The 26,375-nt window shown below is 37.7% G+C and overlaps 2 protein-coding genes across 2 annotated transcripts; one reads left to right on the forward strand and one right to left on the reverse strand.

Annotated features, from left to right (window-relative positions):
* Positions 1–10,667: 10,667 nt before the first annotated feature.
* Positions 10,668–17,214, forward strand: LOC107813893 (uncharacterized). Its single transcript, XM_016639209.2, has 6 exons — positions 10,668–11,195; positions 12,382–12,562; positions 12,699–13,155; positions 14,292–14,363; positions 15,617–15,688; positions 16,377–17,214. Exons 1-6 carry the CDS (start codon positions 11,109–11,111, stop codon positions 16,876–16,878), a joined length of 1,371 nt encoding a protein of 456 aa, XP_016494695.2. The 5' UTR covers positions 10,668–11,108; the 3' UTR covers positions 16,879–17,214.
* A 447-nt stretch (positions 17,215–17,661) lies between these two features.
* LOC107813892 (elongation factor Tu, mitochondrial) lies at positions 17,662–26,112 on the reverse strand. The gene is made up of 12 exons (XM_016639208.2): positions 25,685–26,112; positions 25,137–25,212; positions 24,353–24,445; positions 24,195–24,269; positions 22,326–22,430; positions 22,140–22,230; positions 21,802–22,007; positions 21,189–21,272; positions 20,663–20,725; positions 20,508–20,570; positions 19,918–20,158; positions 17,662–18,008 (listed from the first exon to the last, which is right to left on the reverse strand). The coding sequence occupies exons 1-12, from the start codon at positions 25,867–25,869 to the stop codon at positions 17,938–17,940; spliced, it is 1,353 nt and encodes a 450-aa protein (XP_016494694.1). The 5' UTR covers positions 25,870–26,112; the 3' UTR covers positions 17,662–17,937.
* Positions 26,113–26,375: the final 263 nt, after the last annotated feature.

Below are 26,375 nucleotides of genomic sequence, written 5' to 3' on the forward strand. Positions count from 1 at the left end.
TATAATATACTTGGCGAAGATTGCATCATACTCTTTTAGAACTGCAAAATTTGGATGGAATTAACTTCTGCTTATTGAAGTGTTTGAACGATTGCACTTTTGTTCTCGTCATTGAAGTGTCTGAGCAATTGAACTTATGTCCTTGATGTTGAAGTATTTTAAACCAAGAAAGGAAAGCTTGCTTTAGGATTTTCTTTTGGTTATTTGTTTGATTCTGTTTTTGTCCAAATGAATGGAAACAAAGGCACTTAATTTACCTTGTTAATATTCCAATTATCCTTAGGTAGACACCTACCCAAAAATGACTATGAGTCATTTTCTTAATTGGTGGCTTTGTGCCACGTTTTTGGAAGGGAAGAAAGGGTTAAGTTTATCCACTTATTTATTAATTAACTAGGTATTGTCTCATTACCTGGTAATTAATCAATTATCCGTATAATTAAGAATTATCTCAAATTACTTAAAATTTTATTTATTTTTAATATACTTTATACATCGTACTACCGTGGTCATATGGTACCTTGCATGGTACTAGTCCATAATTATCGGGTATTATCGCTCGACTCGTATTTTATCCCAAATCGGCCACCTTCAACGAAACTCATTTTCTTTAATTTGTGTGCCCTTTATCCTTCATGACACTTACTTATCGCTTGTTATAAATAGCATAAATACGTTAACCTCAAGATAATCTTATCCCCGAGTCCACGTTGGTTAACTGAAGACAAAACTTTAACGTACGAAAATGCGAGATGTAACAAGAACTCCCTCAAATGATCTTCGATGCAAAGTGTCCTTGTAGTAATGGAAGCGAGGGGCACACCGATGAATTTCGGTCTTTCTCCTTGGATCATATGAAAGTATCCCATAACATAAGTAGTGGATCATGGTTTGTCGCTAATCAACCTTCTCAGCTTCAGTGACGACTACCAAATGGATCGAGATTGCTTTCTTCATCCTCGTTCTCATCTGGTGGTACTATCCACTTTTGGCAGATAATCTTTTGTGTCTAGCCGGGCAAAGTCAATGTCGAAGCTAGAGCAGCTAAGGCGTCAACTTTCTTATTTTCCTTTCTTGGCACATGTTGAAGAGTTACATTGCCAAGCCATCCAATTAATTTCTGTACATAATCATGATAAGGATGCAATTCTGGCTTTTGACCTCATAGCTACCTAGCAATTGATTGATCACTGACTCAGAGTCTCCAAAAATATGTAATTGGAGTTGTCTCATATCAACAGCCATCTCAAGACCAAGTATGAGTGCTTATATTCACCTTGTGTTAAGGTGAAGGAATATGGCAAGACTTCTTCTTGAGAAGTGACAAACACAACACTTGCACCAGTTCCTTCACGATGTGTGGCACCATCAAAATACATTTTCCATGGTGGTTGCACTTCGTTGACCATGCATCCTCATCAGGTAGTTCATTAGTCAACTCCCAATCATCAGGTATTGGATGATCTGCCAAGAAATCTACCAAAGCTTGTCCTTTCACAGCTTTTTGTGAGATATACACAATCTCGAATTGTTGAAATTGGAGGTACCACCTTGATAATCGATCATTGAAAACGGGTTTTGACATAACAAACTTGATCGGGTTTACCTTTGAGACGAGACGGATGACATGAGCTTGAAAGTAGTGCTTCAGCTTTTGAATTGCGAAAACCAATGCCAGACACAACTTTTTGATCGGAGAATACTTCAGCTCATTTGGGGTCATCATCCAACTCAAGCAGTAGAGGGAATTTTCTTTACTTTCACCATTTTCTTGGGCCAAAAGGGCTCCAAGTGACCTTTCTTGGGCTGCAATATATAGAATCAATTTCTTTCCTGGTATAGGGGCTGCCAGAACCGGAGGTTTTATCAAGTAGGATTTGATGCTTTGGAATGCGCTGATACAAGCTTGGTCCCATTCAAAAGATACATGCTTCTTCATGAGACGACTAAAAGGTTGGCACTTCCCTGCTAGATTTGAGATGAATCTTCTAAGGTACGCTAATTTTCCTTGTAGACTTTTCAGTTCATGTATATTTCTGGGCTCGAGCATCTTCAAGATTGTATCAACTTTGGATTGATCTAATTCAATCCCTCGATGTCGAATAATGAAGCCAATGAATTTTCCAGAAGTAACTCCAAAGGCACATTTCAACGGGTTCATTCTAAGTTGATATCTCCGGAGTCGTTCGAACACCATTCTCAAGTCTTGCAAGTGGTCTCCTCTATTTCTTGATTTCACTACTAAATCATCCACATAGCATTCCACATTCTTATGGAGGATGTCATCAAAGATATTCTACATTGCCCTTTGATATGTGGCACTGACATCCTTCAAGCCAAAAGTCATTACTTTGTAGCAATAAAAGCCTTAAGGAGTGCGAAATGCAGTAAGCTCTTCATCTTTCGGTGTCATATGTCAAATGATCCATCCATGAAAGACATCGCTTCATATCCAGTGGTGGCATCAATTATAAGCTCTGGCATGGGGAGTGGAAATTCGTCCTTAGGTCATGCATTATTGAGGTCTCTAAAATCGACACAAACTCGAATTTGGCCATTTTTCTTCTTCACAGGAACAATACTTGAAATCCATGTAGGATATTTAACCTCCCGAATGAAACCAGCTTCGATGAGTTTATTGACCTCGGCTTTGATTGATGGGATCAGTTCTGGCCTTAAGCATCTTTGGGATTTCTTAACAGGACGAGCTCCTTTCTTGACCACGAGATAATGAACTGCTACTTTAGGATCTAAACCAGGCATCTCTTTGTAGCTCCAAGCAAAGACATCTCTATATTCTTTGAGTAGCTCCACATAAGTGCTTTCTTCATTTGTGGTTAGCAGGGCACTTACATAGGTGGGTCTGGAGTCTTCTGTAGTGCCAAGGTTGACTTCTTTCAATGCATCAACTGTCATTTTAAGTCCTTATTCTAGTTTCGAAGGAGCGTCCTCGACATTTTCGTCTTCTTGGGGATCACCATTATTAAAAGATATATGGCCACACCAAGAGGCATCTCCTAAATTTTCGTCGACCTTCCTTAGAAATGAAGTATATTGCTCCTTATTCGCAGTAATGTGATATGAAGATCCTACACTTTCTTTATCTTCATCACGCTCTCTAGTGTGGACCACTGTGCGAGTCTTCACTTTGAGTACCTCTCCGCATAAAATCAAAAGTTCTGATTGTCGCCTCATTCTGGAAGGGATCAGGCTTTGACACTCTTTGGAGATACTTTGGACTCTAGATGGAAAAGGTCTTCTTATTTTTTCATAATTTCTTTGGGACTTGTTATTCTTCCTTTTCAATGGCCCCAACCTCTCAAATATAGAAGTTCTTATAGTTGGTTCTCCAAGTCGATCAAAGACAGAAGGCCTTTTATTAGGATCAACGGGTTTATCTTCCATCGTCATATAGTTACTACTTGCTCTTCTAATGGAGATGCGAACTGGTGGGGGTTGTTTGAAACCCAGACCCTCACGTGATTGCTTCACCACATACTCATTATCCTTCATCGTGTTTGCTTTCCTAGTAGCTTTAGGTGGGAGCTTCCCTAGCTTAGATGGTTCATTGGGATCATATCCAGCCTTTGCAAACAACCTGTAAGCATTCGGATCAAAACCTTCATTTGTGTGTTTCATGGGGAGTGACTTATTTTGAGGCATGTTAGGGCCACAAACTTTTCCAGTAGCTTTGAAGATAACTTTATGGTATCAATCTGCTTGATAGGAAGGGTTAATTCTCTTAGTGCATCTTTTTGGAGGCTTGATAATTCTCCTTCATCTTTCTTCACTTTTGGGACGTAATGAAATAAATGACCTATTTTCTTGCCTATAGTTGCAACATTATTTTTGTGATCTTTCGAAACTTGGTATGCTTCTATTGTAACTTTATCTTCACTAGAAGCTTAGCCCTTTTGGACACGATATTATCACTTTTGGCCTTCGCGATGATTCTCCTTCATCTTTCTTCACTTTTGGGACGTAACAAAATAAAGGAGCTATTTTCTTACATGTAGTTGCAGCATTACTTTTGTGATATTTCGAAACTTGGTATGCTTTTATTGCAACTTTATCTTCACCAGAAGCTTAGCCCTTTTGGACACGATATTATCACCTTTGGCCTTCGTGATGTCATTAACTTTTACTCCCTTCACGATGTGGTTCTTCAAGTAGAACTTTGCATTAGCGAAGTATGCCTCGGCTTCCACGAACAGCTTGTCGTCAACAACTATCTTCTTTTTGACTCTATCTTTATTATATTTCAAACATTGGTAGTAAGTTGATGGGACAACTTTGTTCTCGTGTATCCATGGCCTGCCAAGCAACAATGTATGAAGTCTTTGCATCAATCACATGCATCAATGCAGTTGATTGCATATCTCCCATGGTGATTTCCAGTTTGATAGCTCCTATGGCCCTTTGTCCCCCCTTGATTGAATCCTTGAATCATCAGTGGGCTTTCAAAAAGTTCTTCAATTGAGATGCCGAGTTCTTTCATTATGCGAATGGAAAGAATGTTAATTGCAGATCTGCCATCTATAAAGATTCTGTTTATCCTCCACTCGAGCACATAACCCACCATAAACAAAGGGCGATTATGGTGTCTCACCAAGTAGGAGATCATCTTCAGTAAAGGTGATTTTTGCATTACAGACATCTGCTTCTTGGAAGGAGGACTCAATAAGTCTATTGGACAGTGATGGAGGTGGTGTTGATGTGACTTTGTTCGTTTCCTCTTCTTCTTTATCAGCATTACAACACAAGTCCTTGTCATCATCATAAAAAATCCTCATGCGAAACCAACTTGGCAAGAATTCTCCCAAAGTCACCGGGTGGCGTGGCTTTTGGTGATAGTATGTCTCTATATCCACCTTCTTTGGGTTCTTAACCATTTATTGCTTCCTTGGTCTTCTTACCATCTTATTCCTCGTAGGATCGCTTCGTTGATCCTTTTTGCAGACTCAATTTATGGTGTCTTCGATGAATCACCAAGGTCCAAACTTCTTCATCAGGTTGATCAACTCGGACTTCGTCATCTTCCAACAATTATTCATCTTTATTTCCTTCATAGGTGCATATCTCAATCGGATCAAATGAGCCAAAGGCAATGGACACATGGTTTGTGTTCGGATTTTCGTCTTCAAGCTCGATCTTCTTTTGACGAGCGAAATCCATAACTTTGTCCTTGAAGTAAAAGAACTTTACAAGAGGGTAACCTACAAGCCGATGGTATCTGTAGTAATTCAGGTCATTGTTTTTTCCAACTTCACCTGGCCGCTTCATCTCTGGTTGCTCAATAAGCTTTAGCTCGAGGAGTTCTTTTAATATTGCAGGCACATCGGAGTCTAGAAATGGGTACTCTTTTTCTTGCATCTCTTTGAGAGTCAACTTCTAATTTGCATTGTCTTGAGAGGAAGTTGTTTTCATACTCTGTTTCTTGCTCACCTTAGTAGTAAACTTCAAAGGAGAGGCATTGACGTTCATGGATTCTTTGCTTTCATTCTTGGGTACGAACTTGCTCCATTTCTTGACTTCTTGCTTATCTCTTCCCTTACGAGGTTCGTAGATAGGAAGCCCTTCATTTCCAGCAGAAGCCATGCTCAACTCCATATCGTGAGCATGGGTGTCAAGTTCTTCAAATGTCTTGGGCTTAGTTCCTTGCAAGATGTAATAAAGTCCCTAATGCATTCCTTGAATGCACATCTCTATGCCATAAGCTTTGCTTAGCCTATCTTTGCAGTTAAGGCTTGCATTCCTCTATCGGTTGATAAAGTCAATAACCGGTTCATCTTTTCGTTGGCGAGTGTTCGTAAGTTCCACCATGCTCACAGTACGCCTCGTGCTATAAAAGTGATTGAGAAACTCTTGCTCCAATTGGTCGCAACTACCAATGGATCTAGCCTCGAGGTCGGTGTACCAATCAAAAGCATTCCCCTTTAGTGAGCGGACAGACTGCTTGACAAGGTAATCTCCGTAAGTCCCTGAATTGTTGTATCTCTCAACAAAGTGCGCGATATGTTGCTTTGGATTTCAATTGTCGTTAAACTGCTAAAATTTGGGAGGTTAATAGCCAGTAGGCATCTTCAAGCTATCAATTCTTGCAGTATATGACTTTGCGTACGTGAGAAAAGACTTTGAAGCGACCTTATACTTATTTTTGATAGTTCCCATAATGAATTCCTTCAATTGTTCAATGGGAATTGATCATTCGGAGGAGACATGAAGTTCTTTGGCGGATGACACTTGTTTTGTTGGAGGATCAGCCTTCTCGTGGACTTCAGGGAGCTTTCCAGGTGCATGACTTGATTCTCCATCCATCATGATTTCAACTATGCCTGTCAATTTTGCGATACAGACATCTTGATCTTGAGCATACTTTGTTAAGCCATCCAGTGCCTTTGTCAGGTTTGCAAGTTGCTCCTCCATTGTCGAAGTGTTAGTCATCATTGCCTCCGTGATTATTGCAGATGAGGAAGAATAACCGAAACCTTTCCACGGTTTGAACTCAATTTGGAACATGTCATGTGACGAGATTGGCGTAGAGCCAACACTTAAAACTTCATCATCAGTTTGGGTAAGCTGACTCTTGGTATTGTATAAAGTAAGTTGAGCAAGAGCTTTCTCCACAACTTCTGCAATATTAACTCTTCTCTCTGATTTGCTAGCAAAGGACCTTTCTTCTTCGGATGATGAATGTATCAAAGCATGCATTGGTGCAGCGACACTTGGAGTTCTTGCTGTCCCAAGACGCTCGCGTTGCTTCGGGTGATTAGCCCAAAACTCCACATAGTAGCGTTCAAGATACTTTCAACGTCAGAAGAAAACTTGGAGTCATCAACTTTTGAGTCGATCTTCTTTGAATCCATCTTAGTGATCTTGAATGTTGAGAGTTGAGAAGAGACGAGAGGTAGAGATGGTCCCACTGTGCGTGCCAAAATTTGTAACAACTAATTTTCGCTCCTGAAAAATAATAATCAAGACAAGAAATATAGCGACAAATATTATATTCGATTTCAAGTGATGGGGTTACAATCTCTAAAATATCTCTAAATCTAAATAGATGTAGTCCTCTGATTCTTCTCCTCGCGGATGATGGTTCAAGAGCTTGAGAGCTTGATCTTGAACTTGACGGATTTCAGATTTGTAGTACGTCACGAATAATTTGAAAGTCATCACGAACGAGGATTTGGTGTTGGGTTATCACGAACGGAAGATTTGAATCCGTCCGCCTATGATTTGAGTTCGCCTTTGGAATTTGACCACAGGCGACGATTGCAGATATGGGTGAAAACCTTGATGCTATTCTTCGGAGCTTCTATATCCTTTCCTTCTGCTTACTTTCTTGTTTTAGCTTTCTCCTTTGACCCCTTTATATAGGTGTGGGGTGGAGTAATCTCCAAGAAAATCCTAGTAGATCATTAGGCTTGAGGCTTATGGGTCGACCCATTTGATAAAAGACCAATTGACGGGCTAGCCCAATAATACATTGGACTTTTGTTTAAATCAATTTATTTTAGATTTAAATAATCGACCCTATTATACTAGCCCATAGTATCATTTGGACTACTATATATTTTATATATGATGAAATCCAAATTACTTGTGGGTTTAGATTTAATAAAATTCTATTTGTCTACTGTTTTATAATAGCTTATTTTTCATCTTATATACTTATCCATGTTTCACATTTTATCATTTATAAAATAATACATAAAATCTGTATAATATAAGGTTTATTTATATAATACATCACCAACCAACCGATGCATTAGTTATATTATGTATATTCTCACACACTCCTTTACCTTTGATTCTGTATGAAGTGAATCTATTTCCCTTGAGCAATAGCATGACAAAAGAAATGCATACACTTTTTTGGCCACTTTTTTTAGAAGCACACATGGGAGACAAAAAGGAGTAAAAAGCATGACTAATATGTACAAATGTCATCTTACGTGGAAATCCTATACAATCAATTATCACCATTACCTCTAATCTCACACCCTTTCTTTCCCTTTTTGTATCCTTTATTCTCAATTATGTTTATCTATTCGCTCAACTCAACCCAATTCCTACTTTATTGCTTAAACTCTAGTGACAATGTTGTGTCTTATTACTTTTCGTTTGTTGTAGTGTTAGGTCTATTTACTAACTATCGCTTTTGCTTTGTATCTATTTTATGGTTTTCATGTTGTTGTTATTTTTCCTATGAATTTTGTGGTGGTACTGATATTGTCTCTTTTTGTATTCTTGAGCCGAGAGTCTTTAGGAAATAGTCTCTCTACTCGTTTAGGATAGGGGTAAAGTCTGCATATACACTACCCTCCCCAAACCCCACTAATAAAATTTTACTGGGTCGTTGTTGTTGTTTCATTATCTATATTGCGTTTTCTTTAACCAACATAACAAAGAAAATATATGTCATCAACAAACAAAATAAATCTTTAAAAATTATTTTAAAAATGACAAAAATAATCTATTATATTTTGCGATAGGTTCAAAATGACATTTTACATATATTTGAGCATTTTTTATCAATTAAGTTTGTACAAAATTAACACTTTTGATCTCCGTTAAATATTTAATAAACTTTAGTTATTAAATTTAGGCAAAATAGGCTGACAGACACTTCTACTTATTTGCGTTTGTTATCCCGGTCCCTATACTCAACAAAGTGTTATCTGGACACTTAACCCTTTCACGGTCGCGTGTCTCTAAATCACATGATACTAGAATCCACGTCATATAAAATATGCCACATCACATTTTCTTTTTAATTTTACGTGAAAAAAGAAATAATACTTCTATCTTTTAATTTTTCTTAACTTTTTCTTTCTCCTCTAGTATCACCTTCTCCATCACTGTCATCTTGGCCACCAGATAACACCATAAACATTCTCCCAAAATACCTTACCTATATTCCATACCATTTTTCTTCTTCTCCAACACACATCAGACCAGCCATAGTAGCAACCCAATTTTTTACTTATTTCTCTATTTTCGACAATCTCCATTCGTTCACTCATCACTTCCCATCCATCTTCACGATTTCACTAGCTTCAAATCCCGTCTCTCCTCCCTTAAAATCTCGGTTCCCATAAAAAGGTTCCTAATATTACACTCCATTAGATTTGGGTAGATTTAACTTTATCCATACATAATAACAATCGTACAAGTACAATAAAAAATAAAGATTTCTATCAATCAAATTGCATAAATTTGCACTGAAAACAAACATTCATAAAGCAAAAAATAATGGCAAACAAAGAATTAAGTAGATTATGCAAAAGAAAATCAGATCTATCAAAAATATTTTGAACAAAAAGAAAGAAATGGGGAACGTGCTGGGGAAAGAACGAAAGGGAAGAAAAAAGAAATGGAGAAGGGAGGGGGAGAAAAAGAAAAAGAAATTGAATGGGAGAAGGGCTGGAGAAGACGGGAAGGGGGAGGGATAAGAGAAAAAAGGGGGGGGGGGTAAAACAGAGAAAGAAATTTACTATGTTTATTTAATTTTTTTTAAAAGAAAAAATTATTCTAAATTTTTATAATCACGCTCTTTGTACACGTGAAATATACGCATTTTGTACAACTCAGCAATTAAGTTGTCACATATGCATGATCAATGGTCAAAGGGGCTCAAAATACTGACTTTGAACAATTATAAGTGTCTCAATGAAACCTCATTGTATACAGGGATCGGGAAGACAAACGAGAGCATAAATACAAATATTTACTAGGTTATTCTGCCTTAAATTTAACAAGAATTATGAGGAAAAAAAAGATTGAACCTGAACTAACATTTGGAGGTGTTATTTTTTTTAGTTTTGGCTATTTTGATCTAGTAATCTTTGACCCAATACCTGCCAAATGGGAATTTTTTGACCGCTTGATGAAAATGTGCTTGTGGTCCAAATTCTTCCATCATGGAAGATGTACTTTGATGGTGTTGCTCGTCAAGATGGGGCTGAAGTCCTTTTTCTTACTTCTGAAGGAGAAGTGTTACCGCACTGCTTCACGTTGTCGAAACCTTGTTCCAATAATCTTGCAAGCGCTAGCTAGGTTAGGGTAGCACTTGCTAGAAAGCAGGTTAGACATGCGAGCAATAATACAAGCAAGCTAACACGCGGGGCGAAGTTGAAGGGGTCTTGCGCAACCTTTGACCCCTTCGTCGACAACCTCTCATTTGTTCGACTATTCGTGTGGCCTACTGCGTTTAGGAATAAGAAGCCACACCTGAAAAAAGAGTGTAAAGCAGTAATCATGTTAAATTGTGTCCCTTATAAACGAGTATATATAGAGAGGGAAAGAGAGGGAAGGCAGCATAATGTAGTTTGGTGCAACTTTTTAGGTGTAATTTTTGATATTTTTTAAATCTATTTCTAGTGTGTGTTATAATTTTGAGATCTGACCGAATTTTTCCGCTTTTTATGGTTAAATCTTATTTCTCAGTATTTTCACTAAATTTAACCGCCAGAGTTTGTTAAATATTAGACGGAGATCAAAAGTGCAGACTTATAACAAACTTAAAGGACCAAACTGTCTATGAATATATTTAAGGAATTATTTTGAATCTACTCTAAACATAAGAGATTATTTTGTCATTTTCTCAAATATGATATACTTTGCAGAAAGTATTAAGCCACATTGTGTACGCTCTGTTTGACTTTGATAAGGACATCACTTGATTACTTGCTACCGTAATTTGTGTGGCAAGCAAATTATGAAAATGATTTAAGAATTTTGGCGGCTGTGATCATCCCATTAAAACCAAACAATCTTTCAATCGGGTGGTAGCTGAAACTACCACCACAGACGGAGGTCCCAGAAGAATCCAAAATATAGAAAAAGTCGAAACCTATTATTCTTGTCTTGATTCAAGAATCCAACCAAAGCCCAAAGATGTAACCCACCAAAATTCTCAAAGGCCAATCACGCCACAGGCTTCAAATTTCTAAAACCACCAAATTGCAATAAAATCTTAGGGAACTTGCGGTGAGTAGCAGGATAAGCCCCATATGCTGTGACTATCAAATTAAAGCTTAAAGAAGAGAGATTTTAGGATCAGAAACTTTAGACAAAGAGGTTTCTGAACTGGGTTTCTCTCAAAAATGGCTGAAACTTGTCTTATGGCTTCTCATGGCTATCCGCCTTGGCTTTTATTCCCCCCAGAACAGGGCATAAGCAGGTTTTCCAAGGTAAAGCTTTCAACTTTGTATGTTTTGTAGGTATTTGATTTTGTTCTTGGTGTGTGTTGGTGAAAATAATTTGTAAATTATTTGTATTTGCATAATGTTGGCATGAGATGATTTAAATAGAGTAACGTGGTTAGTAAAGAAAGAGTGAAGAATTCATATAGCCGACCCCTACTTGTTTGGGATCGAGGCTTAGTAGTTGTTGTTATTGTTATGTGTGTTCGTGAAAACAATTCTTTTGTCGAAGTTTACTTTGGCTGGTACTGTTTATAAGCAAAGTAGTATTGGTATGATTTGGGCTCGAGTAGAGCGGAATGGTTATGGAGGATTCATGTAGTTGATCCCAACTTTGTTTAGAATTGAGGCATAGTTGATTGATTGATAGTATGTGCTCTCTTATTGTGGCTGATTTTTGTGTTAATGTCTTTTTGTTTCTGTCCAAACCTCCGGGCTTAGGGTAAATGGGTTTATGTAATTTGATACGGGATAATAATATGATCATCTCTAACAAGTTAGATTGGATGATGTAGTTTGATCTAGATCATCCTTCTTTTATTAAAGTGACGGAATTAGATGGTGTTAATGAGTCCAGTCATAGACTCACGGTTCCTCTTTCGGGGTCAGGTGGCAGATAGAATCCGGTAGCGGGTACACCTCTTAAATATATGTACAGATTATTAACAATTATTGTTATAATAATACACAGACACGCGCAAACATACACACACACACACACATCTTTCTGCTTCCATTTTTAGATTCCAGAATATGCTAAGGTGGTTGACATGAAAAGATGAGTAATGCTATTTTCTTTTCTTCCTTGCTTCCTTCAAGCCTGGAGTGCAATCAAAAGTTGTTGTAACACTTATTATCCAGCTCTAAAGGAAGATATCCTGTGCTTATCATCTTGTTGTCCTACTCCAGTCCTAGGACTAGGAGCATATTGCAATTAGAGTTCTAATCGTTTATGGATCTGGTGTAATGCTGGGTTCAAAGTGACTTGCACTTGAAGTCGCTTAAGTATTTCTGAACTTCTTTAATTTTATGCTTCCTTGTGTATTCAAGCCCTTCTGCTGATAAATATTCGTCTCTATTATTGAAGAAATGATGAGTGACCTGTAAAGAGTGGTCTACACTGATCAATTGACCCCCGAACTACTTAAACATTATCCTTTCTTTCTTATTGCAGGAAAGTCTCCCTTTTCTTCCCAGTCCTGGAGCAACCCAAGATATGGTGAAGTTAAGTTGTGCTAGCCTAAAGGTGAATCAGAGACTGGATTTATGGAAACCAATTAGTATGTTATTGGCGGGCAATCACTTTGTCAGAATCCAATCAACTATTAGGCGGCCAGAACTCGTAGATGTGCAAGGTTCATAACTCACACTTCCTCTTAAATTTTGAGTTTTAATTTAGTGATGATCTTAGACTGAATCCATTATTGTTCATGAAACTGCTCAAATCTTTTAAATACTGCATATGCTGATGACGCCTATCTTTTCCCGCAGACACTCAGTTGAACTCGGTGCTCTTCAGCTTTGGTATTGCTGAACAATGCACAAGGCAGGAGAAGATTTGGAAGTACCTCATGTCTGGTTCAAATGATGCAGAAAGCGGTGGAATAGATACGTCTATACTCTTTGATCTTGTGGGGCCACTGGCACATGCGGTGGACATGCATCGACAACAATTTGCTTCTTATCTTGAACAACAGTCTCATGATGCTATGTCTCAGCCATCTCTTGTTTATCCAAGTTGTTCACTCCACCTCTGGGAACCTTCTTTAAATGCGGTAAGCGACCTAGGACTCAGGAAAACACTTCATTCTAATAGGCCTCTATTAGTTAATGGTGCTAGTGCCAGGGTTGAGATGAAGGACATACTTGCTATTATCTCTGAGTTCTACTTGTCAAAGGACTCAATGAAATGCACAAAGCAAGCGATGCTGGTTCCTTACTTTGACAGGTAGCAATAGTTTTCCTTTTGCTTAACACCTCTTCTAAAGTTTTTATTAAGTTGGGTGGATATGACAAGTCTTTTCCCGTTCATGTGTTCATCTTATTGAAATAGAACTTGTTCGACCTTTCTCTTCTGTATTACTCTTCTTGATTGTGAACAGTGTAGCCCATAAATGCATTCTTTCCTCTCTGCATACCTTAGGTCTGCCGTTGTACAAAGTTTGTCACTAAATATAAGAGAAATAATAACAACAACAATCACACACTTACTTTGAATGAGAAATAGTTAGAGAGTTAAAAGGAAAACCTCTACCATTATGAACGGATATATACTTGGCATATATCATCCCAAGTCATAATTACAATGATGCTATCAAGATGATAATAGCCAAAGGACTACGGGAAAGGATCATACATATGCACTGATTAACCAAAGGAGTGTACAAACTAGTTTAGAAGTGTAAAGATGTCCTAATTCAGTTAGAGGTCCTAAAACCGAGGTGATTATATTAGGCAAAGATAAGAATCTGAGCATGTAACCATTTGATCCTATAGGATTGCGTGCCCAAAATACCCTGGTTTATGTCCATTTACCCTGAGGTGCTATGCTGAGGGTTCAAGACTTGCATCTCCTTGTAGATGCTTCTTGCGTGTTGAGATGGGTTGTAGGAGGTGTTTTACTAGTTGTTGCGATCTATATGTAATGAAACTATTTTAAGCTTGCTTCATCATAGGCGCAATGAGCCAGCTTTATACTTGTCAAGGAGTTATCAGAATCTGTTGGTTTGAACTATAGTTTAGAGAGGTGAAATTATGATATGTTATGCTTCAGAAGTTGGTTAGACAAAAGGTCAAAGGATGATCAATTTTGTGAGATTGGGGATGTACCGAATGGGTGCTATTAGCAACTGGCTTTCTGCCCCTTTGACCTAGGCTTAAATGGGCACCAGGGGTGCTTTTTCAGTCATGTTCAGTCATTTGCTCTAGAATAGTATTTCTGTATGCAAGAAATAGCTGTCACTGACTAGTGAGGTTAGCTATTCACCAAACTAAAAGTTTTGTTTAGAACTGAAAATGTTGCATCTTTGTTTGATAGATTGACTGTAGCCCCTCAAGGTTTAACTTAAGTTGTTTGCTGTGCAGATGCAGAATGTCAAAGGCTAAAGGTGAAAGTTCTGCTCAGAAGCTTGACGTGAATGCAGCATCTATAAGCAGGTATCTTATGCATCTCACGTGAAATTTCACATGTACTTTGTTTTCTTAGCTATGTTTTTTTATCTAATGATGTTTTAATATGGAAATCTAATTCATAGATACATTTAATCTATGATTTGAAGTTTCACTTTTTTGATCATTTTTGATGATTATTTGACTGGTAACTCTAAGCTGACCTCAAATCTTAGAGAACAAATGTTAGCGGAATATGTTAAGTAAGAAAAAAATAGCTAAATAAGGTAATTGGACAAAGAAAAAGAGTTTATTATTATGGAGATAAACTATGGAAGCATATGTTCAGATGGATGTATGATCTAGGTTTTCATATTAGGCTAATTGATTCTCAACTCTGCAGTAGTTCTGTCTTTGGTCGTGGAGCTGTATCTCTACTTGAAACGTCTAACAAAACCACCTCACAATGACTTGCATATTTCTGCTGGAAGCATTCATAGTTACTGCACATAATGAAGAGGGAAATGGATTCAAGGATATAGGAGCCTTATCACAATTTTCAGACACTTTTTAAATGAATTTGAGCCATGTGAGGTGTTTGCTGTACTTGGCATATTTATAGGAGGAAAAAAGTTTCAGCAGCAATCCTAAAACCGAGGTGATTATATTAGGCAAAGATAAGAATCTGAGCATGTAACCATTTGATCCTATAGGATTGCGTGCCCAAAATACCCTGGTTTATGTCCATTTACCCTGAGGTGCTATGCTGAGGGTTCAAGACTTGCATCTCCTTGTAGATGCTTCTTGCGTGTTGAGATGGGTTGTAGGAGGTGTTTTACTAGTTGTTGCGATCTATATGTAATGAAACTATTTTAAGCTTGCTTCATCATAGGCGCAATGAGCCAGCTTTATACTTGTCAAGGAGTTATCAGAATCTGTTGGTTTGAACTATAGTTTAGAGAGGTGAAATTATGATATGTTATGCTTCAGAAGTTGGTTAGACAAAAGGTCAAAGGATGATCAATTTTGTGAGATTGGGGATGTACCGAATGGGTGCTATTAGCAACTGGCTTTCTGCCCCTTTGACCTAGGCTTAAATGGGCACCAGGGGTGCTTTTTCAGTCATGTTCAGTCATTTGCTCTAGAATAGTATTTCTGTATGCAAGAAATAGCTGTCACTGACTAGTGAGGTTAGCTATTCACCAAACTAAAAGTTTTGTTTAGAACTGAAAATGTTGCATCTTTGTTTGATAGATTGACTGTAGCCCCTCAAGGTTTAACTTAAGTTGTTTGCTGTGCAGATGCAGAATGTCAAAGGCTAAAGGTGAAAGTTCTGCTCAGAAGCTTGACGTGAATGCAGCATCTATAAGCAGGTATCTTATGCATCTCACGTGAAATTTCACATGTACTTTGTTTTCTTAGCTATGTTTTTTTATCTAATGATGTTTTAATATGGAAATCTAATTCATAGATACATTTAATCTATGATTTGAAGTTTCACTTTTTTGATCATTTTTGATGATTATTTGACTGGTAACTCTAAGCTGACCTCAAATCTTAGAGAACAAATGTTAGCGGAATATGTTAAGTAAGAAAAAAATAGCTAAATAAGGTAATTGGACAAAGAAAAAGAGTTTATTATTATGGAGATAAACTATGGAAGCATATGTTCAGATGGATGTATGATCTAGGTTTTCATATTAGGCTAATTGATTCTCAACTCTGCAGTAGTTCTGTCTTTGGTCGTGGAGCTGTATCTCTACTTGAAACGTCTAACAAAACCACCTCACAATGACTTGCATATTTCTGCTGGAAGCATTCATAGTTACTGCACATAATGAAGAGGGAAATGGATTCAAGGATATAGGAGCCTTATCACAATTTTCAGACACTTTTTAAATGAATTTGAGCCATGTGAGGTGTTTGCTGTACTTGGCATATTTATAGGAGGAAAAAAGTTTCAGCAGCAATCTGTTGCATGAGCATTAAATTTCGTGCTATTCTAGTTTATGCTTCCACAGGGAAAATCATCCTCTCTCACATATTTATACTTTCTTACAGTCCTCAGAAAACTAAGTACCAGACATCAACCCAGAAAAGAAGCAACAAAAAGGCAGTTAAAGAGCAAGATATTTACAGAAACAATTATCTCCATGCATGCGAAAGCCTTCTGTCCATAATGGTTGACAAGAAACGGCATGGGAAAACTGCAATACTTTCATTGAAGAAATCGGGGCCTCAACTACCTTACATTCTGACCAAGTTCTCAGCTAGCATTGCTGGAACCGGCATAGCTGTCCTTTTCTCTGTTGCCTGCAAACTAGCTTGTGGTAGAATTGCCTTCTCTACACCTAAACTGTTGAACACTGGTTTAGGCCTTGGACTTGTATGGCTCTCTTGGGCTGTCAATAATTTGAGGGACACCGTTGTTGTAATCAACAGAAGTCCAGGCAAGTTGGATATGGTAGAAGAGGACATGATGAATAATCTGGACAAAAATGTGAAGGAAATCTACTTCAGAGCTGCAACTTTGTTAGCAGTTGTAGTGCTGAGGCTTGCTTGATTTCAAGAACACAAGATTTAGAGTGTAAAGATCAGGGCAACTTGGGGATGATATTAGTAGTAGCTGGTTTTGGGACGTCCAATTGTAATATAGTATCTGAGCAGACGGAAATGGATTTTAACTGCACCAAATATATATGTAGTGAGTAACATAGCTCAAGCTTTTTCTGCTCATCAGTTTGTGTTGTAGCGGGTTGTCTTGTAAAATGATTTGAATAAGGTGAGCACAAGAGTTTTGAGCTATTGGGACCATAAGAAAGAGTTTTGACATTATATTCAGGAGCCTAGTTTTAATACATTCAGACGAAGTTGCATAACTTATTTTGAGGCCACAAAAGGTTGTGCTTATAAGGTAAACATCTTTTCCCTTCAGGCTGCATATTCTTGAGTCTTGACAATACCATGATTGCCTTCTCAATCCAACTATATTCCTGAAGTGGTTTATTCCTAATTAATTGAGATGCCAAGATGATTAAGGGATCTTCCTATGAAGGATTCAATGGCACTGCATACAACTCCCGTTTTCTGAAATAAAAAACTTAAAAACACTGATCAGTATAGGGCTTCCAAGAAGTAGTTTTTGGATAATCTAAGATGGAGGTTCATCTCACTTCTGCGCTACTGTCGCCTAAGTTTCTGGTACTACACAAGATTGTAATCAACAGTAGTTCAGGCTAATCTGAGAGAATGCAAGCAAACAGTTCGATATTGCGAATTATTGCCTAGTACAATTGTGTCACAAAGCAATTAGCATGTAGCTCCTCGTCAATGCAAAAAACCATAGTTCACTACACCAATATGTTTATTATTTAGAGCAATTACTGCTTAATTATGAACTGTAAGATGCTACAAAGTGGACTCCTTCCTCCAATATATTCAATTTCAAGACACATGGATTCTCTCACCATTGCAACAGGAAAAAAATATTTGCGTCAAATGATGACCACATTAGCAATCGTCACGTGTGTTGTATTTCCGCAAGCAGCAATATAATTTTCCTTCGTCAACCCCTCTTGAGACAAAACCAGACTGAAACGTAAGTTTGCATTTTCCTCGAACCTCAGCTCAGCACCTTGGAAACAACCCCAGCACCAACCGTTCTGCCACCCTCCCTCAGGGCAAATCTTTGTCCTGAAAAGTTACAGGTAGATGGAATAGAAACACTCAGATGTCTACTATTCAAATATGTTCTTTTTACAAGAAGTCGTAATTAAATGCAGAAAGGAGACTCGAAGAAATACTTATTCCATCAATGAATAACAATCAGATGTCTAGGAAAACTAAGATATCCATCCTTAAGCACATAAACATGCATAATATGATGCGGCATTCATACAATTTCACATGACCTTATTATTGGGCAGAATGCATAGGCAGACCCTTAAACTTGGCCCTTTTTTTCATTTGAACACCTAAACTATGGGTAGTACCTATTGAGCACTTTAATTGGAACACAAATTGTGTCAACTAGACACATATTTTGAAGTTCAAGCAAACTAAAGTGTGTATTTCACTTGCTGCCAACGTGGCAAGCAGGACCAATAAGAAAAAAACACGTCACTAAAGAAAAAAACCAAAATTGAAGGACAAGACTCGTCACTTTTTCCACCATCATTTTCCCAGTGAACACCGCCGGAGCTATTGGAATTACAGCCGAGATTTGAGAGCTCACAACTCAACAACTCTTTCTGATTAACCATTATATTTTCAGCTGCCATCCGTTGCAAATTTTCAGCAAGTACTTATGGATTTGTCATCTTCTCTACATCATCGATGGATTGTTGTTGCTGCTCTTTTCTTCTTTTTTTAAATCTGAAAATAGTGATGTTTGAGAAGGCCTTCTCCCAATATATACTACCCCTACTAGTAGCAACCAAACCTACTATTATCCCAGTAGTTCCCTCACCAGAAGGGTGTTTGAGTAGCTTTGTCCAAAAATCGCGAGCCTCCATCACTGCTTACAATTGTCCTGCACAGGCCTATTAGTGCCCGTTATGTCCTCAGGTGAGTTTTGGTTGGGGCTTTGGCTTTGCGGTGGTGGTGTGGTGGCGATGCGACGGTCAACGCCTATCTCATTCCTAATTGACCATTTTTTAATTGAATGTAAAGTGTATTCTTAAGAAAAAATTAGTGTTGACTGTAATTTTCTGGTCACTGGATTGAATTTGAAAGGTCTCTGATTAGCATAGTGGTGGAGGAAGCATGACGGTGGTGAAGCAACTGTTATAGTGGTGGAGATGGCGCAGCACAAAGGAGGAAGAAGGAGATTGAAGCAAAATAGAAAAAGGGAATCTGCTTCTTCTCACGTGCTCAACACAAGTGGTGTGTTATACACACTGCCATGTCAGCAGTGTGTGTCTAATTGACACAATTTATCTCAACTTAAAGTGCTCAATAGGTACTACCCTTAGTTTAGGTGTCCAAATGAAAAAAATGGCCAAGTTTAGGGGGCTACCTATGTATTCTGCCTTATTATTGCGATTGAAGCACGTTGAAACTTCTAAACAAAAACGACAATGCAGCCAAAGAGTCAGCATATAACTAAATAACTGCCCTTAATTTCGAAACTGTGGCAGCCTCACATACTGGGTATGCTCTACTCAGCATTTGATACATGTGGGCAGGAGAACAATTCTACTCGAAATTAAAACGAACGCAAGTCCAACGCCATCTAGCCATATAATCAGTGACACTGAATGTATCAGTTTATTTTTTCTAGACGCAAAGACCATAGAAACAACATTTGGCTCTAATTTCTTGAACAATCGCTTTGACCAACAAAGGGAAAAAGAAGAAAAAAGATTCAATGCTAAGTTGCAATATAAACCAAAATCTTGCACCTTGTAGGCAGAATTAAATTAAAAAAGCTATGTAATAAATGGATTTCGATGTACATCACGGTTAACAGGAAGGCAACTTGAAAATAGTATCACTATGCAACTCCAAGGGGAGAAAAAAGAAGAATAACTACAGCAACTGGGGAGGAACCTTTACTCAACAGAGAAGCAAAATTGCAAAAGGAGCTACAGAATATACTGACCTGCGTCAAGAGGAACTGGAGATATCAGCTCGAAAGTAGCAGTAACGTTATCCCCCGGCATAACCATCTTGACGTTTTCAGGCAACTCCACTTTACCAGTAATATCAGCAGTCCTCAGGTAGAACTGAGGCCTATAATTTGAGAAAAAAGCAGTGTGGCGACCACCTTCATCCTTTGTTAGTACGTATATCTCTGCCTCGAATTTCTTGTACGTTTTCACACTACCAGGCTTTGCAATCACCTATAAACAATATGCAGTATAGGATGCTTGAAAATACACATGTATGTAGTTACATTATTTAGTTAATATAGCAGACTTCTGACTTCATGAAACATCACATTATCAGATTTGAACAAGTACCCCAAGGTAAATAGAAACAACGTAACAAAAATTGTGCAGTTCTATCAGGATAACAAGCTACTTTAATAAATGTAACAAGGAGAAACAAGCAAGCAGCCAATGGAAAATGTAAAACAGGAATAAAAACAGGAGGAAACTTTTCAACTTTTTACAGGTAAACAACTCTCTTACAACAACCTAACATAAAAACGCAGTCAAATAACACGGAGAGTGGTAAATTCTGACTGACCATTCCTCGCGTAATATCTTCTCGTTTCAATCCACGGAGAAGAAGCCCGACATTATCGCCAGCCTAAGTAAGAAATAAAACAGTATAAAAGTAAACAATAAGTGATGTATGAAAACAGCTCTTAAAAAGCCATATGGAATGACTCAGATACTTACTTGTCCATGATCCAAGATCTTCTTGAACATTTCAACACCAGTCACTGTAGATTTTAAATTGCCCTATGAAACAAAACAGATTATACGGACATGCTACAAAAAGCATAATCATAATTCTAATACCAAAGCACAATAATATAATTTAACACATACCGGCAATAATCAACCAAATAACAAAACACAATTGTCAAAGCTTCACAGCAAGTTAAGATTAAACCAAGCATCTTCAGCATTATAATAGTAGTTACCACAACCTAAACTTGTTATTATTGGGGGTCCAAAAATCTAACTATGCACTAATAGGGTGTATCTTATGTAACTTATTCTTAAAATTTAATTTCGTGTTAAATGAAATTAACGTGGCTAATGATCAGGCATCGCGTCAGTCGTCCTCAGGATTCCATGTAACCAGATAGAAAAGGGAGAACCAACTCTAGATCATTAGCACTAGAAATCTGAGTCGCATTATGAACCAATATATCCTCCGCCTAAATAAAATAGGTAATAGAATAAGAACACAGCTAACCTGCATCAGCCCTAAGATCTCCACATCATCTCCAACTTTTATTTGTCCCTGTTCAACACGGCCAGTAGCAACAGTTCCACGTCCCTTCAAAACATTAACAGCAAATGATTAGTACATTAGAGACAAGGTTCAAGCATTAATTTGTTTTTTCCTCTTTAAGTCGAAAGATGGACTGCGAACGCTAGCAGAATTTTTCTTTTTCTACTTTGTTTGGAGCAAGAGGATTGTTCTAAAATAAGCAACATGGAGGATGCCATCACAGTATAAAGGACACACTGAAGAAATAACGGTTTGCACGAGTATATGGTATTTTCAGCACTGAAGAGAGCACAGCATTTTCCTCCAAGAAGGACAAGAACAATCCCAGTCATACTAGCCTTTTGAGTTATCTCCAAAAACATAAGACTGCTATTCACTGGTTTTAAAGGTTGTAAAAGCATATGCATAGACAGCCCACTGACAATTAGAGATAACTTTGAATTGAAATGAAGTATAATTTCAGAGACCAGAAAGAAAAATGAAAAGAGCAATATAGTTTTTTTATTAGTCCAAGAAGGGCAATATAGTTTTTGAAATCTCCGGCTAAGCATGAGCTAGTAGAATATCAGATTACCTGAATTGAGAATACATCTTCTACTGGCATTAAGAATGGTTTGTCAAGCTGACGCACTGGATCAGGAATATATTCATCTACAGCTTCCATTAACTTTAAAATAGCTTTCTTTCCAATTTCTTCGTTAGTTCCCTGTAAAGCAGAAAGAGCTGAACCACGAATGATCGGAATTTCATCTCCAGGAAACTTGTAGAAACTAAGCAGTTCTGCAAGAAAGAAAATTTCATGTAAGAAAATGAGCATAGCGAAGTCGCAATGACAGCTTGCCAGTTACCACGACTTCAGCTTCTGCAGAAGTAATAATACAACTGAAGCAAAAAATGTAAAAGCTGGCGCACCCCGAAGCTCCATCTCCACAAGTTCCAGCAGTTCAGGATCATCAACAGCATCAACTTTGTTTAAAAAGCAGACAAGTGATGGTACACCAACCTGCAGAGTATAAGAAAAAGCAACATTAGAATCACCATATAGTAGCTTTATGTATTTCAATGGTCAATCCATGAGTGATACATGCAGATATCCACCTGGCGTGCAAGCAAGATATGCTCCTTCGTTTGTGGCATGGGTCCATCAGGAGCGGATACAACTAGAATACCACCATCCATTTGGGCAGCTCCAGTAATCATATTCTACAGATTAAAACAGGTGATTAGCAATTGAATAAAACGGAACTTTAGAGGGGAGAAAAAGTTACTGCGATACTTGAAATATTTTGAACATCAAGCACCAAAAAAATTGACTGAACCCAGGGACTTGTAATATGTCAGTTTTTGCTAGCCAAGCAGATTCATCTTTAGCTAAGGATTGTTAAAGATCTTTTACGTCTCAAAATGCAGAATTTGCAACTTGACAAATTTTTCCATCAACTTGACTAACTTTTTCATTCTTCATATATCCATATGTTTTATCTTCGATCAAAGAATCAATCACCACAAGAAACAAAATAAGGTGGCTACACAAGTGAGGAAGGAGTATTAGGAAGAAGAACAACCTCTCACAATACTTCTTAGGTCTCGCTCTACCCCTCCCTAGACCCCCCATGTGCAACCTCTCGCACCTCCTTACTGGTGCCTCCGTGGATGTCCTCCACACATGCCCATACCATATCAGCCTAACTTCCCGCAGCTTATCCTCCACGGGGGCCACCCCCACATTATCCCAAATAACCTCATTCCTGATTTGTCTCTCCTGGTATGCCCACACATCCATCTCAACATCTTTATTTTCGCTACCTTCAACTTCAGGAACATGGGAGTTCTTAACTGGCCAACATTCCGTCCCATACAACATAGTCGGTCCAACCACCACTCTGTAGAACTTACCTTTAAGTCTTGGTGACACCTTCTTATCACACAAGACATGAGAGGCAAGCCTCCACTTCATCCATCCCTCCATACAGTGCACCATATATGCTACTTGTATTTCTTATTGTTAATTTTTTTGATAATTTGCTACTCTTATTGTCACTGTTGCTCCCAACTGGCATTACTTTACTCATTTCTGGTTCAGACAGCAGAGAACAATTGAGAAAATGTTAAATAAGACTATGCCATGGCCACTCAAATATGAAATTAGTGAGAAGTCTTCCTATCATCTACGAAAAACCATTAAATAATCAAACAAAGATCCCACAAAGAAAGGACTGAAGGGATTTGATATTCACAATAGTAGTGCTTTTTCACATTACTTATTTATTTGCATCAAACCATACCTTTTTTTTCTTTTTTTGAGAAAGTCAAACCACACCTTTTCAATCAGAGAAAGTGGTGCAGACTGAGGGACCATCCTCTCACAATATTAGTAAAACAAAGTGAATGATGAATTTCTCTCTCTTCTATTACTGCTGAAGAATTTAACACTATCTCAATTGTGCCACAACATTTTATGCTTTAAACGTACAAGCCCTTCCATCCAATTTATATAACACTCTCTACTTTGCAACATATGACAATGTATTAAACCATCATATTTATGATACAATCCATAAAGTTTTCTTTATGAATCTCCATTTTGATTATTTTCATTACTACTAATCTACACTATTATAAGAAGACGATTCTCAACCACGAAATGTTGATAAGACATTTTAATCCTTCGTAAGTGCATATTATGTTGGATAAACATTCAATAATAAAAGAATAAAGCATACAATTTTTTTTGAGTATTTCAATATTCGTCCATTCAAACTTTGAATGTTAGGCGAACCAAAGTTGCTTAATTACAGGCTTCACGGTAAGTGAAATGCTTTTCAAATGATACACAATTGCTGAGTGCTTTCTATTTGATACTCAGACAAGCAGAACTACATAGTCCTAATCTAACAGTCATGATAAACAGATAAAGCAAGTTGAACAAGAGCATCTTAGTAAAAATAGGTAGGTTCTGCATCTCACCTTAACATAATCTGCGTGTCCTGGGCAATCAACATGAGCATAGTGTCTTTTAACCGTCTCATACTCCACATGGGCCTACAAATACATCAGCTCAAGCATTAAAAGCAAAATAGCATTAAGAAATAAAACCCCACTAAGGAAGGAAAAATATCCCTTACTGTGGCAATAGTAATTCCTCTCTTTTTCTCTTCCGGGGCCTTATCAATTTCATCAAATGCAACGGCCTTGGCCTTTCCTTCTTCTGCTAGGACCTATACAAGGCACAAGTGCTAATCAGGCAATTGTAGCTCACATAACTGATCGAGGAAAAGAAAAAGGAAACAGTAATAAGACGAGACACAAAAAGTTTGACATCATCGTATTAATAATATCACCCTATACAACCTTCATAAATTTCAAGAATTCAAGTTCATTTAACTAATTAAACTTTTAATTTTGGTTTCCTGCCCAATGTCCGGTACCCCATTGGGGCCCCGACTAATCCAGATTCGCACCACGTAAGGCCCATTAAAGACGGAAGCGCTCCCTGCCAGTATATCTTTCATTCCCAAGGCTCGAACCTGAGACCTCTAGTTAAGGGTGGAGGGATCCTACCACAACCCTGTCATCTATTCAAACTTTGCTATAAAATTTTCTGTATCAAACTAACTGTTTTTTCTTTTTTTTTTTGTATGGTAATAACATTTTATTAACAAAGGGCATTAACAGCTGTATAAAAGAAGTATATCAAAAAGTAGAGGAACCACACAAAAGGACATGGTTCTCTATGCTGTATCTAACTGTTTAATCATTGCATTAATACTTTTTATTATGATATATTATCCACTACCGCAGATATAATACACACATCCAATTAACATTTTAATCTCCAAGTCCCCTTCAAATTCAATCATAAAAACGAAATGGGGGCAGTAATAAATACGGAAGGATCAACCAACTAACCTTTGTAATTGCGGCAGTAAGAGTAGTCTTTCCATGATCAACGTGGCCGATAGTTCCCACGTTTACATGAGGTTTTCTGCAGGAACCCAGAAAATACAATTACACATTGACAAAATTCAGCTAAAAGAATCAAAATGGCTACATTGCAGGAAGCAAGGATCAAATCATCACAAGTCAAGCAAAATAGAATTTTTATCATAGATAAGAATTAAAGAAGAACGATAATGTCATGGAGGCTTGGCCAATATATATAGCTGAACATTTTTTAAATGAGTCTAAGTTAAGTGTACTGACAGTGTATGATTTTTACTCTTCCAATCGAGCCTGATATGGTAACCAGTCAAATTGCAGTGACAGTGTAAACATTATTTACAGCGTGCATATAACTTAAATCCTTTTTAAATTGCAGGAGTGACACAAAACAGTGGCGAATTTACTATGCTGAGTTACTGAATCAGCATCTGGAACCAAAAATATTATACATTTAAGGAGAAAGAAGTAAATTTACAATGATGAGTTACTGCATTTAGAAGTTTTAATAAGCTTACGTTCGAGTGAAAGTGGCCATGGATCTCCACCAAGGGTTAGAAAAAGAGGGAGTTTCATTTGCATTTAGCGACTCTGAGAGTGAGAACTGAGTGGAAGCTGATCCTGCTCTACAGCACGAATAGATTTGTGGAGAGAGTGAGAACACGCGCTTCGAATTGGGATTTCTAAAAGCGACCGATGCCATTGGAGTATGAGAAGATGGAGAGGAGAAGGTTCTGATGGAAGATGTCAATTGCTTTGGGGTTTTGAAGGGTTTAGGTTTTTTTTGCAGCGTGTGTTTCTCCTGCTGTCCAGCAGGGTTTTACTTGGGCGGCGCTAAAACGGCGACGTTCACCTCATCCTGGGCTCAGTTTCAAAGCGGCTGATCGTAAGTTATGGGCTTTTTCTTATGTAGGCACCTGCAGTTTTTCTTCTTTATTTTGGATCAGTGACACAAATAATCTGGGGGTTTTTTTCACTTTTAGTCTGCCCCAGAAACTATTTATATTCGGTAATCGAAAAAGTGTATAACTTTTATATATAACATACATAATGTTATATACACAAAAAATATACATTTTTCAATTACTATTTTGTGTGCGACTATACATTATTATTTACCCAATGATCTTGGAAATAAGAGTTAATCTTGAACTTAAAGTTTAACAAACCTTTGATTTTTGACCCTGAAGGTTTGCCTTTGGTCAGATG

Source organism: Nicotiana tabacum, chromosome 22 (assembly GCF_000715075.1).
Source record: "Nicotiana tabacum cultivar K326 chromosome 22, ASM71507v2, whole genome shotgun sequence".
Lineage (NCBI taxonomy): Eukaryota > Viridiplantae > Streptophyta > Magnoliopsida > Solanales > Solanaceae > Nicotiana > Nicotiana tabacum.

Excerpts from the sequence above, each read along its gene's own strand:
- LOC107813893 (XM_016639209.2), top strand. The coding sequence starts at position 11,109 with ATGGCTGAAACTTGTCTTATGGCTTCTCATGGCTATCCGCCTTGGCTT. Across the intron at positions 12,563-12,698 it reads AGAACTCGTAGATGTGCAAG|ACACTCAGTTGAACTCGGTG; the intron begins GTTCATAACTCA and ends CTTTTCCCGCAG. Across the intron at positions 15,689-16,376 it reads AATGCAGCATCTATAAGCAG|TCCTCAGAAAACTAAGTACC; the intron begins GTATCTTATGCA and ends ACTTTCTTACAG.
- LOC107813892 (XM_016639208.2), bottom strand. The coding sequence starts at position 25,869 with ATGGCATCGGTCGCTTTTAGAAATCCCAATTCGAAGCGCGTGTTCTCA. Across the intron at positions 25,213-25,684 it reads ATGGCCACTTTCACTCGAAC|AAAACCTCATGTAAACGTGG; the intron begins GTAAGCTTATTA and ends GGGTTCCTGCAG. Across the intron at positions 22,231-22,325 it reads ATATCTTGCTTGCACGCCAG|GTTGGTGTACCATCACTTGT; the intron begins GTGGATATCTGC and ends TATACTCTGCAG.